General features: G+C 41.7%; 1 protein-coding gene across 2 annotated transcripts in view; it reads right to left on the bottom strand.

Moving 5' to 3' along the window:
• The window catches only part of sh3pxd2aa (SH3 and PX domains 2Aa), a 205028-nt gene that overhangs the window by 179798 nt on the left and 8738 nt on the right, over positions 1–16492 (bottom strand). For both annotated transcript variants that reach the window (XM_069900483.1, XM_069900484.1), the window contains exon 3: positions 4025–4105. In XM_069900483.1, the coding sequence (XP_069756584.1) occupies positions 4025–4105 (81 nt within the window). The remainder of the gene's footprint in view (positions 1–4024; positions 4106–16492) is intronic.

Here is a 16492-nt window from a genome sequence, read left to right as displayed (position 1 = left end):
TACAGATGTGAGTGGAGAGCATGTTGACTGGCTGTACAACGGCTTGGTATGTGGGATGCTCTGGCTCATCCTATCAATCTCTGCCTTAAATGCACTCAATAACCTGGCCTCCACAACCACCTGTAGGAACAAATTCCATTGTTTCACCACTCTCTGGCTCAAGAAATTCCTCCACATCTCTGTTATAAGTGACTTCCCTTCAATCCTGAAGTTGTGCCCTCTTGTACTAGACTCTCTCACCATGGGAAACAACCTTTCCACATCTACTCTGTGCACGCCTTTCAACGTTCGATAGGTTTCATTGAGAATTTCATTCTCCTAAATTCCAGTGAGTAAAGGCCGCGAGCTGTCAAACATCCCTCATGATAACCCTTTCATTCCTAGAATTATCCTGGTGAACTTCTTTTGAACCATCTGCAATGTCAACACATCTTTTCTTAAATGAGGAGCCCAAACCTACTCACCAATAGATGATAATAAAGTTCAATATGCACCAAGATAAATTGAAAGCTTTGTTTTGCATGCTATCCCAGCCAGTCTACCCATAACTAAGTACATCAGATGGTGTAATATATAAACCGAAGGGCAAATTAAAAAAAATTGCAGGAAATGGTACAATAGGACCAAGGGGAAAATAGAGAAAAGTACAGTTAAAAAGTGTAGGGGCATCACCTTTAATTGGTTACAGTTCCATTCAAGAGTCTGACAAAATAATTTTCCATCTAGCCAAGTCCTCCTCTATCTTCCAGAGCATAAGGAGATAATTTAACATATATATTTATTAGTTAAATCTTTTTCTACCCTTACCCCTAAATATTTGATACCTTCTTGTTGCCAGTGTAAATTGTATCAAAATGAAGGTGATGCAATATCTTTTTCAAAAGTTGTCCATTCCATTGCCCCAGCGCTTCTTCAAAATGCTCAATGAACATATCAGAAACTTTAATGGAATGGGAAGGTGGCTAGAGTCTCCATGGAAAAATTAACATGGGAATATAAAGTTGGGGGGGGTCTAAAACTGCCAGATTTCAAAAAATTTTATTGGGCTTGCCAAGCGAGATTTATCGCCTCTCCATTTGAGGGAGGGAGGACGGGCAGGAGGGCAGGAGGGCTCCCCCCCCCCACATTCTGGGCACAAATTGGACAACACTTTCAATAAGAGGAAATGACAGCTTATAAATGGAACACCAAATTAATTTCCAAAATGACAAATAACTCCATATTAAAACATATATAGCAAATATGGCAAAAAAATCAATGCATTGGATTGAAGGTGGGGTTGTCTCCTAATGCACCCTTGACCCAGAACAATTTAATACCCATGACGCTGAACAACAGGATCCTGGGCACCTGGTGCCAGGAAGGGATCAGGTGTATCAAGGATTGTTATGAACAAAGGCATATAATGTCATTTTAGCAATTGAGAATTAAACTTTGGTTATCTAATAGAACATTCTTCTGCTTCTGACAATTGAGATCTTTGTTAAGAGACTAATTAGGATAATCAATGACTCTGCCGGAGTGTAGCACCATGGAGAGTCTAATTCAACAGGGGAATGTATTTAAATTTATTTCTAGAATGCATTTCGTATTCCAAAGTGAGAGTCCAAAACCAGATTTACACCTGTCAAGGGAGAGATGGGAGTCAGACTTGGGTACAACGATCAATGAAAATTGGTGGGAAGACTTGTGTCTTAACAGCATGACATGGATTATTAATGCTAGATACATGGTGGTGCAGTACAATTTCCTGTATCAATTGTATATCACACCACAAAAATTACATAAATCCAAGTGAGAAATTTCAGATATGTGTTTCAGATGTGATGTAGAGGTTAGAACTTTTATCCACTCCGCCTGACTATGTACAAAGGTGAGATCCTTCTGGGTAGAACTGGGGGACATTTTTTAAAAATTCCAAAAGTAGAGTTTCCACAAGACCCAGATTTGTTCCTTCTGGGTGTTATTAGTGAAGTACAGTTTAGATTATCCAAACACCAAATTCAATTTGTAAAGATCGCTTTGTCGGTATCCAGGAAGTGTATAGCAGTTGTATGGAAATCCAACTCTCAACTTAGTATTACTTAATGGAGTACAGAAATCCAAAGTTGCACTTCCCTGAAGAAGATTCCTTACAACTTGAGAAAGAAGTATGACAGCAGTACCTGAGGCACAAAAGTGCACAGATATGATCTTTACCACCATCACAGCCCCCCCCCCCCCACCCACTTAAGAAATAAGATGTAAACCATCCTGACAGATAATAAAGAAGAGAGTGAATTAAGGTTGTGGTACAGATGACATGTTTTAATTTTTTTTTTCATTGCCTTTCATGGTTTATTTAATATCCATAGAAGGGGAGAAAAATAGAGAGAGAGATATTATATATAATAAGAAAATGTGTTGTATTGTTTGTATATATTTGCTTGAGTTTTTTTTAAAATAAAATATTCAAAAAGAGTCTGACAACAGGAAAAACTGTCCATGAATCATGGTTTCAATGTAATGCACCTTCATCCTGGCAGAGGGGAGAGGACTGTGACAGAAGTGGAAGCATTGGAAATAAACACCACATATACTCATGTAAAAATCAATCTCAAAAGTCAAGCCCCCATTTTAGGCCAAAAAATCTGGAATTTTCCACATACATCGCGTAAAAGTCGATCCTAGTCTCTCACCTCAGCCCCGGCCACTCATAAGCCACAGCCCCCATTGCCATGAATGTGGAATCTTGCCTTTTCCCCGGCTGCCCACCGATTGGAAACGCAGATACTTACCAATAACTCGACCTCCCCCGTACATTCTGTTTTTATTCTTTATTTGTTTAGAGTGAATTTCAGCTCCTTAAAATTAGTTACCATGTAAAAGTCAACCCCATAAATCTAACATTAAAAATGGTCTACAAAATTCAATTTTTACATGAGTATATACGGTAGATGAAAACTATAGATGGAATGAATGGAGGGCTGTTTCAGTGCTGGAGGTTTTTTTATTTAAATTTTTTTTTTTTTAATTGTAACATTTTGTAGGCCATTTTGGCCTACAAGAGAAAATGGGCGGCACGGTTGGCGGTTAGCGCACCGCCTTTACAGCACTAGCAATCGGCACTGGACCAAGATTCGAATCCCGTGCTGTCTAAAATGAGTTTGTACGTTCTCCCTGTGTCTGCATGGGTTTTCTTCAGGGGCTCCAGTTTCCTCCCACCCTTCAAAAACATACCTAGGGTGTAAATGGTGGCATGGACTCGTGGACTGAAATGGCCTGTTAATGGTTGTACGTCTACTGCCAAATTACACCCAATAGACCTACAATTCCCAGTTCATTTTGAACATTGTGTTCAATGGTTCTAGGAAAGGTTGGTTTGCATGAAGGCCTGAGCTGGATTCACAAATCCCTGCTTTTTTTTTGTGGTCTTGCACAGACCAGTTCTCCTGCCCAACCCACGAAGCAACCAAACACCATACTTTCTACGCATACATCTATAAAAATTGGTAAGAGGCATAGGAGACATGCCACATTTCATTAGTCTGCTAAAGAAGCAGAGTCACTGATGTGCTTTCTTGACAATGGCATCGACGTGGTTGGACCAGAAATCTGCTTTTAAATTACTTCAACATAGACAGATGAATATACAGAGAATAGATGGACATGTATCATGTACAAACAACAGTTTTAGTTCAGTGTTCAGTGCAGGCATCTTAGGTTCAGCCGGTTCTAAGTTAGTATGATTTTCAAATATGAAAAATGTAAGTTCAGTTAAATCTAATATCAGTGAATATCAAAGGGAAGGAATTTACCACCTGGAATCAAACCTTGCTTCACTCAACTCAGAGGAAAAAGACCATATTTTTCTGTTCATTGACCATTAAAAGCATTAAGAAGATTATTTTATTTAAAGGCAGATTAGAAACAGTCTGAAAATTAGGACCCCTAAAAAATACATCTGAAGAATGACTATGGTCAACCTCACAGAAAATGCAGCTGTCAGTAACTCTATACTGGAGCTAAACAAAAGTAAACATACCTGTAGGTCAAAAAACTTGCTGTAACGTCTGTAGATTGTATCTGTGGTCTGATCTGACCAGTTCACTTGGATAACGTAAACCTGCAGAAGTTAAATGAACTTTTGTTGAAAGAGTTCAGAAATAAATAAATCAAAGAACATCTATTCACAAAATATTTAAATATGGAGTGCAGATTCACTGCTATCATTCAAAACATCTTATGAGCATCATACCATTTCCCACCTTTGAAGAATCTGCTCACTGTTCCAACAAAAGCCATACATTTTGACTGAGAAAATCAAGCATCATTGGGCACAAGCAGAAAAACATAATATAGGCTCCATATTTATATGCCTTCCCAAGAGCAAAAAATTGTAAAATAGTCATGTACCGCTGAATACATTCTGGCCTTGCTTTCATTTAGCCACTGCTTCAACGACCTGAGGAAGAGCATGATGAGCTTCACATTTACATAAAACAAAGGGATACTTCTAGTTTAATATTTATTTAAGTGGACATCACTGGCAAGTACTGGTTCACTTCAGTCACACTGTTATAACTGGAGTGACATATAAGGCTAAACAAGGAAGACAGTTATCCTTCCATGAAAGATGTTGGTAAACTTGATGAACTCTTAAACAATAGGTTTTCATAGTCACCATTAGAACATAAAACATTACAGCACAGGCACTTCAGCCCACAATATTGTGCCGACCTATATCATCATCATTCAGGTGCCTTGACATTCCGCATGTCTCTCCATCCATTATGATCTCCGAACTTATGAACTGTAATTGCTGCCTGCCCTGTCTCTTTGGTGAAGGCTTCATCTTTGAACCAAGACCGTAGTCAATGTCGAGTTCACAATTATACAAGGGAAAAATACTGAAGTGATTTCCCATTGCCTTCTTTAATTGCAGTGACCTTATTGGATGGGTAACCCTGGCCATTGATCAGCAGATTTATCAGCCCAGTGTTTTTGGTTTTACAACCATAAATGCCAATCTGTAGCAGCTACTTATAAAAACCATCCACCATCTGCAATTCATGGCTTCACATGATCCTAATTAGGAGGCTAAACAGGTACTACACCTTGCTCAAGGGTGACCTGTAGGTGATCGGACGGAAGAAGCACGCTACACTTCCTTTTGCACAGCACTGACTCCAATGCCGACCTATATATATCTGCCCAAAAACTAACCCTCTATACCTCATAACCCTCCATTTTTCTTTTGACCAGGTGCCTAAGAGTCTCTTAAATGTCCCCATTGTCCCAGCTTACACCCCCTCCACCCCAGCAATGCTTTCCAGTCACCCATAACTGTGTAAAAAAACTTTCCTCTGCTGTCTCCCCTAAACTTTCCTCCTTTTACTTTCTGTAGATGTCCTTAGGTGTTAGATATTCCCGCCTTGGGGAAAAAGGTGCTGACTGTCTACCTTATCCATGCCTCCATTATCTTGTAGACCTCTATTAAGTCACCTCTTATTCTTCACTCCAAAGAGGAAACCCATAGCTCTGCTAACCTTGCCTCATAACACATATTTTCCAATCCAGGCAACGTTCTGGTAAATCTCCTCTGCACCTGCTCCATAGCTTCCACATCCTTCCTGTATTGAGGTGATTAGAACTGAACATAATATTCCAAGCGTGGTCTCACCAGAGTTATAGAGCTGCAACATTACTTCACGACTCCTGAATTCAAACCCCTGACTAATGAAGTCCAGCATACCAAAGGTCTTCTTAACTACCCTATCAACCTGAATGGCAACCTTGAGATATATGGATTTAAATCCATACGTCCCTCTGTTCTTCCATGCTTAAGTATCCTACCATTAATCAAGTACTCTGCCTTCAAGTTTGACCTACCAAAATGTATCACCTCACACTTAACAGGATTGAACTCTGGCACTTTTCCACCCAACTCTGCATTCTGTCTATATCCTGTTGAAATCTCGGATAACCTTCAGCTTTATCCACAGCACCACCAAGCTTCGAGTCATTGGCAAACTTACTGACCCGTCCCTCTACTTTTTTGTCCAGGTCATTCATGAAAATCACAAAGAGCAGAGGCCCCAGAACAGATCTCTGCAGAACTCCACTAGTCAATGACCTGCAGGCAGAATATGGTCCATCCACTACTACTCTCTGCATTCTACAAGTCAATTCTGAATTAAAACAGCCAAGGTACTATGGATCCCATGTCCCATGACTATCTAAAAGAGTCTCCCAAGGGGCATCTTGTCAAATGCCTTACTAAAATCTATATAGACCTCATCTACAACTCTACCTTCAACAATTTCTTTTGTTACATCCTCAAAAAAAAACTCCATTAGCTCATGAGGCATGACCTTCCGCTCACAAAGCCATGCTGACTGTTTCTGAGAAGACTATACTTCTCTAACTGCTCGTAAATCCTGTCCTTAAGAATCCTCTCCAATATTTTGCCCACCACTGATGTAAGACTCTATGGTCTATAATTCCCAGTATTCTCCCTATAACCTTTTTTGAACAAGGAAACAACATTTGCCATTCTCCAGTCCTCCAGCAACTCCCTGTGGCCAAGGAGGATGCAAGGATCATTGATAACCAGCAATCTCATCCCTCCCTACCCATAGGAACCTAGGGTACATCTCATCCGATTGCAGGGACTTGTTAATTCTAATGTTTTTAAGAAGATCTGGCACTTCCGCTTTCTTAATCTCAACATGGTCCAGCACATAAGCTTGCTCTATTCTGACCTCACGTTGACCAAGGTCCTTTTCTCCAAAGCAAAGTATTCATATACGACCTCCCCAAAAGGAGATGAAATAGGCAAAGGCTAATTATGATGGGATGAGGCAGGAACTAAGGAGAATAAATTGAAAACAGATGTTCTCAGTGAAAACACAGAAGTAATGTGAAGGATGTTTAGGAGCCACTTGCACAGTGTTCTGAACAGGACAAGATGGTAGGAAAAGGGAACCATGATTGACATAATAGGTGAGGCAACAAGTCAAGAGGAAGAAGGAAGCATACATTAGGAATCAAAAACCCTTTACAAGTGCCCACAACTATAACTTTGGTATCCCTCACTTTCTACAAACCAAAAGCTGTTACAGGCAAGATCAAGCACAGTAGAGGAGAACCTGTTAGAGCAGTGCTCTATAAAGAAAGAGGATCTGAAGGCAATCCCATTCAGGAATGGAGGTTTACAAGGAAATAAAAATGGGCATGATCAGGTGAAGCGGGGATCTCCAGACGGAGATGATATGGGAGACCATGCCCAACACCTTTACAGCGCCAGCAATCAAGACCGGAGAAGTGTTCAAATCCCACGCTGTCTGCAAGAAGTTTTTACGTTCTCCCCGTGTCTGCGTGGGTTTCCTCCGGGTCCTATGATTTCCTCCCACCACTCAAAAACGGACTGGCAGTGAGGGTTAATGGGGTGTAAATTGGGCAGCATGAACTCATGGGCCGAAATAGCCTGCTACTGGTTGATTGTCTAAATTATGAGAAAATTCTTTTTAAAATTATTATTAGATGGTTGGTGTAGTCACGGTCACAGGGAAAGTACAAGGTATTCGGAAGCTGCCATCTAGTCTCTGCAAAGTAGAGACCAGTCACCAGTTTGTTTTTTTTTTCTCCAGATTCCAGAATCTAGAGTCTTTTGTATCTCCAGGTCATAAACAGCAGCACATTTTGATTTATTTTATGTCTTACTGAAATCATGAGTGATGCAAATAAAGTCAATAATCGTAATCCTTTTCTCAGAATAGAAGAGTTTCAGATGAGGGGAAATTTTAAAAGGAAACTGAGGGTCGTGCACATTTTTCAAAGCAAGTGGTAAAGAAGGGTACAATAGTAACATATAAAAGCCACTTTAGGGGCATTTCTTGGAAAGGATTAGAGATATAGGGCAAACACAAGCAAATGGGACAAGTTTGTATAGCCATTTAATTATCATCCCAAATCTTACATTCACTTCTGTACCCTCTGGTCCTTGATGTCAAACATGAAAGCTACAAAAGTTGGGATTGCTTTTCTTGAAGCAGGGGAGAGCAATTTTGATAACAAATACAAGGACAGTGCTTCCACAAGCATTAGTGCATTCAGATTTTTGCGCTTGCCATTCTTTAAATGACTCCATGTATTCTTTAATAAGAGAAAGTATATCCTTTATCTTGCCTTTCCCTTCTTCTTCTATTTCACTGTACTCTTCCTCTTCTTCTTCCTCTGGGTTGGCCATCTGTTGTTTCTTTGTTGCCCTTTTCTTCTCTTCTTTCTTGTTTTCGTTGTCTTCTATGTTCTCCTCTTGCTGCAGGTGTTCTGCAGCTGTCATTGCCGGCTGTGGAGATCGACTCCCCAGCTGGTCACCCCTCCCGTCGGTGTGTTTTTTTGCATGCGCGACTCCTCGCGCATGCGCGGTTGCGCACTTTTACTCGGCTCAGCGAGCCATTTTTGTAGTCCACTTTCTACCGACCTGAGGGAGCGGGTTTCCCTCTCCACCGCGGGCCTCTTCGAACAGGTAAGGCCTTCTCCTTCTTCTTCCGTTGTCTTCTCTTCCTCTCTTCTTACCGTTGATTTCGATTTTTCTTTTTTCGTCGCCATCTTCTTTCCACCTTTATACTCACTTTTCTTTAATTTTTATTTTTGTGCCTTTGTATTTTCCTTTGTTTTTTCCGACTTTTCTGGAGAGGGCTGGAGTTCACCGTCCGGCCACTACTCCATCACGTGACTCCTCCAGTGCATTCAGATTTGATGCAATTATTTCATAAAGTTTGAAGCATTGCCATTACATGTTAGTTCCTTGTTGCTGAAACAGTATTTCAAAAATGTACATTTATTATTTGGTTTATATAATCAAACAAAGCTATACATGTTAGAAGTAATTTTCAAATGTAATGCAAGCTGAAGATGCCACAAAAGCAAGATTAACTGCAAAATGATGCAAGCAACCATTAATAAAGGTGCTGCTCTAGGCAACATCTGGAGAGGTCTGCATGTTAACAGATTTCCCCTTGTATCTGTTTCCCTTTCCTGTCATAGTTCCATGTAAACAATCAGAAGTTACTTTCTCTATTCAGACCCAGCATACATCTTACTTCCTGAAAGCTCACCCATAAATCATAACAGAATCCCTGTTTGTGCATAGCTATAAAGGTCTTAAGAATGTAGATAACAAATGTATTCTATCTCAACATGTATTTTGTCAAAAACCTTCCTCCCGAGTGAGTGCCAGTGGCATAAAGGGACTCAATTTGTTGGGTGCATCCAGTGGGGATTCTTAAAGCAGTATTCAGATAGTCCAACCAAGTAAGGGGCCACATCAGAGCGAAACTGAGAGATAATTCTGGACAGGTGATCAGAGTTAGAGATTTTTAGAAATAGTGACCACAACTATTTAAATTTGAAGTTAGTTATGACCAAGAATAAATAAACATAAAAACTACAGATGCTGGAACCTTGAGAATCAGAGTGCCAAGGAGATGTAGGCCATTCGGCCCATTGAGTCTGCTCCACCATACCACCTTGAGCTGATCAATTCTCCCACTCAGCCCCACTCCCCAGCTTTCTCCCCATAATCTTTGATACCCTGACTATTCAGATACTTATCAATCTCTCCCTTAAATACACCCAACGAATTTGCCTCCACACCCACCTGTGGTAGCAAATTCCAGAGGTTCTTTACTCTCTGGCTAAAGAGATTCCTAAAGTAATGGATCTGTTTTAAATGGCTGCCATTCAGTTCTAAAGTTGTGCCCTCATCCTAGACTCCCCTACCATGCAGAAAATTGTAGGAGGAACTCAGTAGGTCAGACAGCATCCATGGGTAGAAATGGTCAGTCAACATTTCAGAATTGAACCGTATCAAAGATAGAATAGGTGAAATTACATAAAGGAGAAAGAAGTTGGAGGAGTGGGGGGGGTTCAGAGGTGATAGAGTAAAGCACAGAAGGTGTGGGGAATGGAGAGACAGGTAGAGGGAGAAACCATTTGCGGGGAGAGAAACAAGTTGGAGAATTAAAAACAAGTACAGAGCAAATAAATTTGAGATAGAAACAGTAGAATCTAATGGGGTGGGGGAAGTTACCCAAAATTAGAAAAATCAATGTTCCTGTGGTTAGGTTTAAGACTCCCCAGGAAGAATATGGTGCCTTTTGGCCTTCCTAATTCCCTGCTTGGGCTCTTCCTGCAATCTTTATTCCTCCGAGGCACTGTCTGGCCTTGAACCTTGCTTATACCTCCTCTTTTTTTTGGACTCAAGTTCATGACTTCCCTGATCATCCAAGGTTCTCTTACCTTTCCTTCGCAATGGAACACCGACTCTAATTAGTTGGTCTTTAAATAACTGCTACATCAGTTGTGGGCTTGCCCAATAATAGCTACTCTCCAATCATGTCACAATTTGCCCTCCCCAATTTCGTCCTTTTCCACAAGGCCCAAATTTATGACTATTTCCAAAATATCCCCCTCCCCCAAACTCTGATCATCTGGCCAACCTTATTTGCCAATACAAGGTCTGATAAGCCCCCCTTCCTGGTAAAGCTATTCTCGCGCTTCTTCAAGGAAATCTCCTGGATGCACTTACCCCATCTACACCTCTCAAACTCTGACAATACTGGGGAAATTAAAGTCTCCCACTCTGAGAACCTGTTGATTTTGCAGCTTTCCAAGAATCTGCCTATATATCTGTTACTCCACCTCTGAGTGGCTATTGGGAGTCTTATTGTATTGCCCAGAGTGATTGCACCTTTTTCGTTGCTGATCCATCTCTGCCTCAAATTTTGAGACAACCATTAAGTCCAAGTGTAGCTGTGACACTCTCCCTGATTACCAATGTTACACCACCATTTTTCTTAAACCTCTATCTTATCTGAAACAACAAAACCTAGGAACAGTGAGCTGCCAATCCTGTTCTTCTTGAAGCCATGTCTCCATAACAGCCAAGACATCATAATTCTAAGTACTGATCCAGGCTCTAAATTCATCTGCCTTAACAACAATACTCGCTGCATTAAAATCAATGAACTTCAACCCCTCACTCTCCTTGTAACCATTCACCCATCTCTTCCTACTCTCCCTTTTAGGTTTGCTTGCCCAAGCATTTTCCATCCCCTCAACTCTTCCAGTTGCTGGCCTACTGCCTGGTTACCATTCTTCTGCTATTCATGTTTAAACCTCCCATTTGCACCAGCCCACCTTCCTGTAAGGATATTGGTCCCCCTCGAGTTCAAGTGTAATTTGTCCCTTTTGTACAGGTCCCATCTTCTCTGGAAGAGAGCACAATGATTCAAATATTGGAATCCCTCCCTCCTACACCAGCTGTTTAGCCACACATTAATCTACACTATCTTCACGAGCACGTGGCACAGGTAGGAATCCCAAGATTACAATCTTGGAAGTCCTGATTTTTAACTTGCTATCTAGCTCCTTCTACTCATTCTACAGGACCATAATTCAGTTATCTGGCACATCTGAATTTGAATCAACATTAGTAAGTCACAAAAGTGTATGTCCATGATTCAAAACTGAATACCTTCTGACAATCCTTAAAGATTTCACATAGGGTTATCAGCAAGAGAAAATGCGTAGAATTGGAGGCTGCCTTTAACTCATTGAAAATTGGTTGACTGCAAGAGATTTAGGATAAAGTCTAGGTACTTAAATAGGCAGAATGTAGCAAGCAGTGTTTCCCAGTAAACTATTTGCTACAAAAACTTAAAAAGAAAGTTTAGCTTTACTAAACTTTAGGTTTTATTATTGGGCAGTCAATATACGAAACCTTACGTCTTAGTTATAATAACTTCTTATGACAGTAATTGAAAGTGCGATCCCAAATGGGAAAAGACCTTTAAATGGTTGAAAAAGGCTATAGATGGGTCAGAGAATGCTTACTGTAAAGTTTGGATGAAACAACAGAGAAACACAGACTAAGAATTCTTCCATGCAAAGGCCAGACTAAACTTGATGCTGTAGTGACTCTTATCTGTTAGTCTGTGCTCCTTTCCACCGCCCTCTTCCTCCCTTGCCACCTCCTCCCCCATCTTTTTATTCAGATGCCTGCCTGTTTTTGCTTATACCCGACGAAGGGCCCAAGCCTTATTTTCTGTGGATGCTGAATGATCTGTGGAGTTTCACCACTATATCTGTGCATTGCACTCAACTCCAGTGTCTGCAGATTTCCTTGTTAAACATTTCCTTTAAACTTCCACACACACACACACACCCTCCCCACTTAAAGCTCTGCCCTGGGGTTTTTCAGAATTTTGTCAAAAACATGTAAAGAAAATTTCCTTCAGTGGGCAAAAATTATGAACAGAGGACGTAATCCTAAAAATAAAGCTAGGAGTTATAAAAAATGATTTATTCTTTTACATACAAAAAGTACAGGACGTCTCGAACTTTCCCCCAAACTGGAATTTTCAACTTTTATTTTGGAGGGTAAAGATTTAAGATTATTTGTATTTCTGACATCTGCCACTATGTGTTATTAGGTGAATTAGGGTACATGAGAGAACATTAATTACAGGGAAATAAATGAGGGAATGGAATATATGGTGTTGCTCTGAGAGGCAGTCATGACTCAATGCAAGAAATAGCCTTCTGTAGTAAAGAAATATGAGAAATTTTAAACAAGCAATGGAGACCTACAAGATGTCGTGTGAACATTAGGAGCAGGAGGCAGCCACGGAGTATCCATGTGATTCTCACCCAATAAAATTATTTTCAAGTTTCATCCTTGTCACAGCTACAAACAGCACTAACAGTAAAGTGAATTTAGCAGAGAATTCATGGCATGTAATCATGATACCAAAACTACTAGAAACTAGCCTAATCTCGACAGCATACATTTATAATTGTTGGCAGCATTCATCCTGCCAGTTTCCTTGCAACCCCACAAACAGTAAGTGGGGTGAGAATGTGGCAATTACATTGCAGGTGAACAAGATGTTTGCTTTGCTCCAAAGCCAACAATTTGATATGTATAGAAATGAGGTCAATACTAAATATTACTGTAAATTATGGCTTTGTAATTTCACTAGTTATTTAGGATTCGATGCTGTCGGCCTCTGCCATCTCAAGTACTTCGATGTTAGGGATGAAGTCGCTCCAATGAATGTTGAGGATGGAGTGGAGACAACGCTGGTGGAAGCGTTCTGGAAGCGTTCTAGGAGCCGTAGGTGATGCCGGTAGAGGACCCATGATTCCGAGCCGAACAGGAGTGTGGGTATGACAATGGCTCTGTATACGCTAATCTTTGTGAGGTTTTACAGTTGGTTGTTTTTCCAGACTCTTTTGTGTAGTCTTCCAAAGGCGCTATTTGCCTTGGCGAGTCTGTTGTCTATCTCGTTGTCGATCCTTGCATCCGATGAAATGGTGCAGTCAAGGTAGGTAAACTGGTTGACCGTTTTGAGTTTTGTGTGCCCGATGGAGATGTGGGGGGGCTGGTAGTCATGGTGGGGAGCTGGCTGATGGAGGACCTCAGTTTTCTTTAGGCTGACTTCCAGGCCAAACATTTTGGCAGTTTCCGCAAAACAGGACGTCAAGCGCTGAAGAGCTAGCTCTGAATGGGCAACTAAAGCGGTATCGTCTGCAAAGAGTAGTTCACGGAGAAGTTGCTCTTGTGTCTTGGTGTGAGCTTGCAGGCACCTCAGATTGAAGAGACTGCCATCCGTGCAGTTCCGGATGTAAACAGCGTCTTCATTGTTGAGGTCTTTCATGGCTTGTTAACGAGCCTGCAGCTGACGTGGACATTACCCCTCCATAAATCTTCATAAAATGTTCAGGTTTGCACAGAGATCCCATAAAAATAGCCTGTATGAAAGGTTCACTCATCAGAAAAATTCCACTTTGAAAAGTAGCAAATATTCAGATTTATTACTTTTTTTTAAAAAATCAAACACAAGGCAGATTAAGGTTATACCAGTCCATCTGACACATTCAATTAAACTTCTTGAAGGAGGTTTGAGTGTTTTTATCCTACCTTTTTTAAGGCCAGACAAAAGCTTAGCCGATACAAGAAAGACGTTTTTTATGTATAGGAGCAGAAGCATTCCTAAAGGTTGAGGGTACAAGTAATGAAATCAAGTTTATCATCATCTGATTGCACAGGTACAACCCGACAAAACAGCATTCTCTGGTCCTCTGTGCAAAACACACAGACACACAATATAGACAAGCATTACATACACAAATAACTAAATAAATATTGTTTCTTCACTCTAAGAGTTTCAATGGTTAGTCTGAGCAGTTCTTCATTCAGCAGTCTCACTGCCTGAAGGAAGAAGCTGTTCTTCAGCCTGAAGGTGCTGGGTCTGAAACTTCGGTATCTCTTTCCCAACAGGAGCAGCTGAAAGATACTGTGTACGCGGTAGGAGTGCTCAATGTTTTAGCGCACCTTCTTCCAACAACGATCCCAGTATCACTTCTTTGGTGGGTGGGGGGGGGGGAGGGGGGAGGGAAGACAAGGGAAGATCCTCGCTACCATTCTTACTGCCCTGTGGACTGACTGCTAATCCAGTTCTCTGCAGCAACTGTACCACACTGTGATGCAGCCTGCAAGAATGCTCTTGATGCAGCTCCTGCAGCCAGGTGACACGATGGTGGCCGGTAGCCTTGCCCGCTTCAGTCTTCTCAAGAAGTACAGTCACCGTTGAGCCTTCCGGACAAGTGAGAAGATGCACTAGTTCAGTTAACTCCTAGGAACTTGGTGCTCTCCACAACAGATTGGTTGATGTATCATGCAGAGTGGTCATTCCTGACCCTCCTGAGTCCATGATCATCTCCTTCATCGTGTCCAGGCTGAGACTCTTGCACCACATCACGAGATTTTCCACCTCTTCTCTGTAGTGTGACTCAGCACTGTTGCTGATTAGGCCCAATTACTGCTGAATCATCTGCAAACTTGATGACACTGTTGAATACTGTTAGAGCTGGATCTGGTGATGCAGTCATGGATCAGTAGCATGAACAGGAGCAGCAGAGCACACAGCCCTGAGGTGCGCCATTACTCAGCCTGACAGTGCTCAATATTCTGCTACCAACCCAGACAGAACGTGATCTTTCCTGTAGGAAGCCCAGAATCCAGTTACAGAGAAGGGTGTTGAGTCCCAGTGAGGTCAGCTCCTCAGTCAGCGTCTGGGAAATAATATTAAACACCGAGATGGAAGTCGATGAACAGCAGCCTGGCATACAAGGCATCATCCTCCAGGTCGGTCAGAACAAGGCTATAGCATCGCCCGTAGAATGTTTTCTTCTATAGGCAAATTGAAATGGGTCCAGCATCTCTGGGAGGTGTGACTTTAGGCATTCCATCACCAGATGCTCAAAGCATTTTATAATGGTGGAGGTCAGAGCCACAGGCCAATATTCATTGAGACCCGTTATCGTCATCCCGGTGGGTACTGGGATGACGGAGGCTGTCTTGAACCCTGTGGGAACGACGGACTGCTGAAGTGAGGGGTTGAAGATGTCTGTGAAGACCTTCAGGACTCAACCAGGTATGTTGTCTGATCTCGCAGCCTTGTGTAGGTTCACCTTGGATAGGGTTCTCCCCACCTCAGCCGCGGCTATGCAGGGGGCCCGTTCATTAGGGGACACAGAGCTTTTTCATTGGCTTCTTCAAGACCAAGAAAACAATGCATGTATTCCCCAATGGGAAACCATAGATGAATCTTGAAGTCAACACAGCTGAAAGCCAAGTGAGACGCATTCAAAGTTAGGAGTCCCAGCCCTCTGCAAGAAATCCAAGGACAAGCACAAGGCCAGCAGGGAAGCCAAGATGTTACCTGCACCAAGATCAAGTCCCAAGTGAACAGCACAGACACAGTGATTATGGATGGCATGCTATCATGAAAAACAAAGCAAAGCTGGGCAGAATAACATGAAATAGCACAACACTCCCCAAGAAGTTAAATATGGTCTCGGCTTGTTTTGAACAGAAACGAAGTGACACCCACATCAACCATGATCACTGCTGCTGAACTAAGGATGGCCATCCAGCATGCAAAACCACACAAAACAAGTCACTTAGACGGAGTCCCAGGATGTATCCTGAGGAACTACACAGATCAACTGACAGACATAACCCTAATCAAGAAAGCTACTATCATACCAGTACCAAAGAAAATCACAATTATAGGCCTGATTTACTATCAACCGGTGGCTCTGACATCCACCTTCGTGAGAGACGCTGGTCATGGCTCATTTACTCCAGCATACCTGCCATCCTTGACTGACTTCAACTTGCCCACTGTGCACACAAATCCAAACCAGACACCATCTCACTCACTCTCAGCGCAGCCCTGGAACACCTCAATGCCAAGGATACTAATGTTAAATGCATATTCTGAGATTGATGGGTGATGAAGAATGAGAAATGACTTAGAGATACATAATATAACGAGAAGTATAGACAAGATGAACAGCCAGCACCTTTTTCCCAAGCTACAGTAGTAAATACCAGAGGACATCTGATGAAGGGAAGTGGAGGAAAGTTTAGGGGAGA

This window comes from Narcine bancroftii, chromosome 10, assembly GCF_036971445.1.
Source record: "Narcine bancroftii isolate sNarBan1 chromosome 10, sNarBan1.hap1, whole genome shotgun sequence".
In the NCBI taxonomy this organism is placed as follows: Eukaryota; Metazoa; Chordata; class Chondrichthyes; order Torpediniformes; family Narcinidae; genus Narcine; species Narcine bancroftii.
Note: the sequence above shows the minus strand (reverse complement) of the source record. Positions and strands in the feature narration are given on the sequence as shown.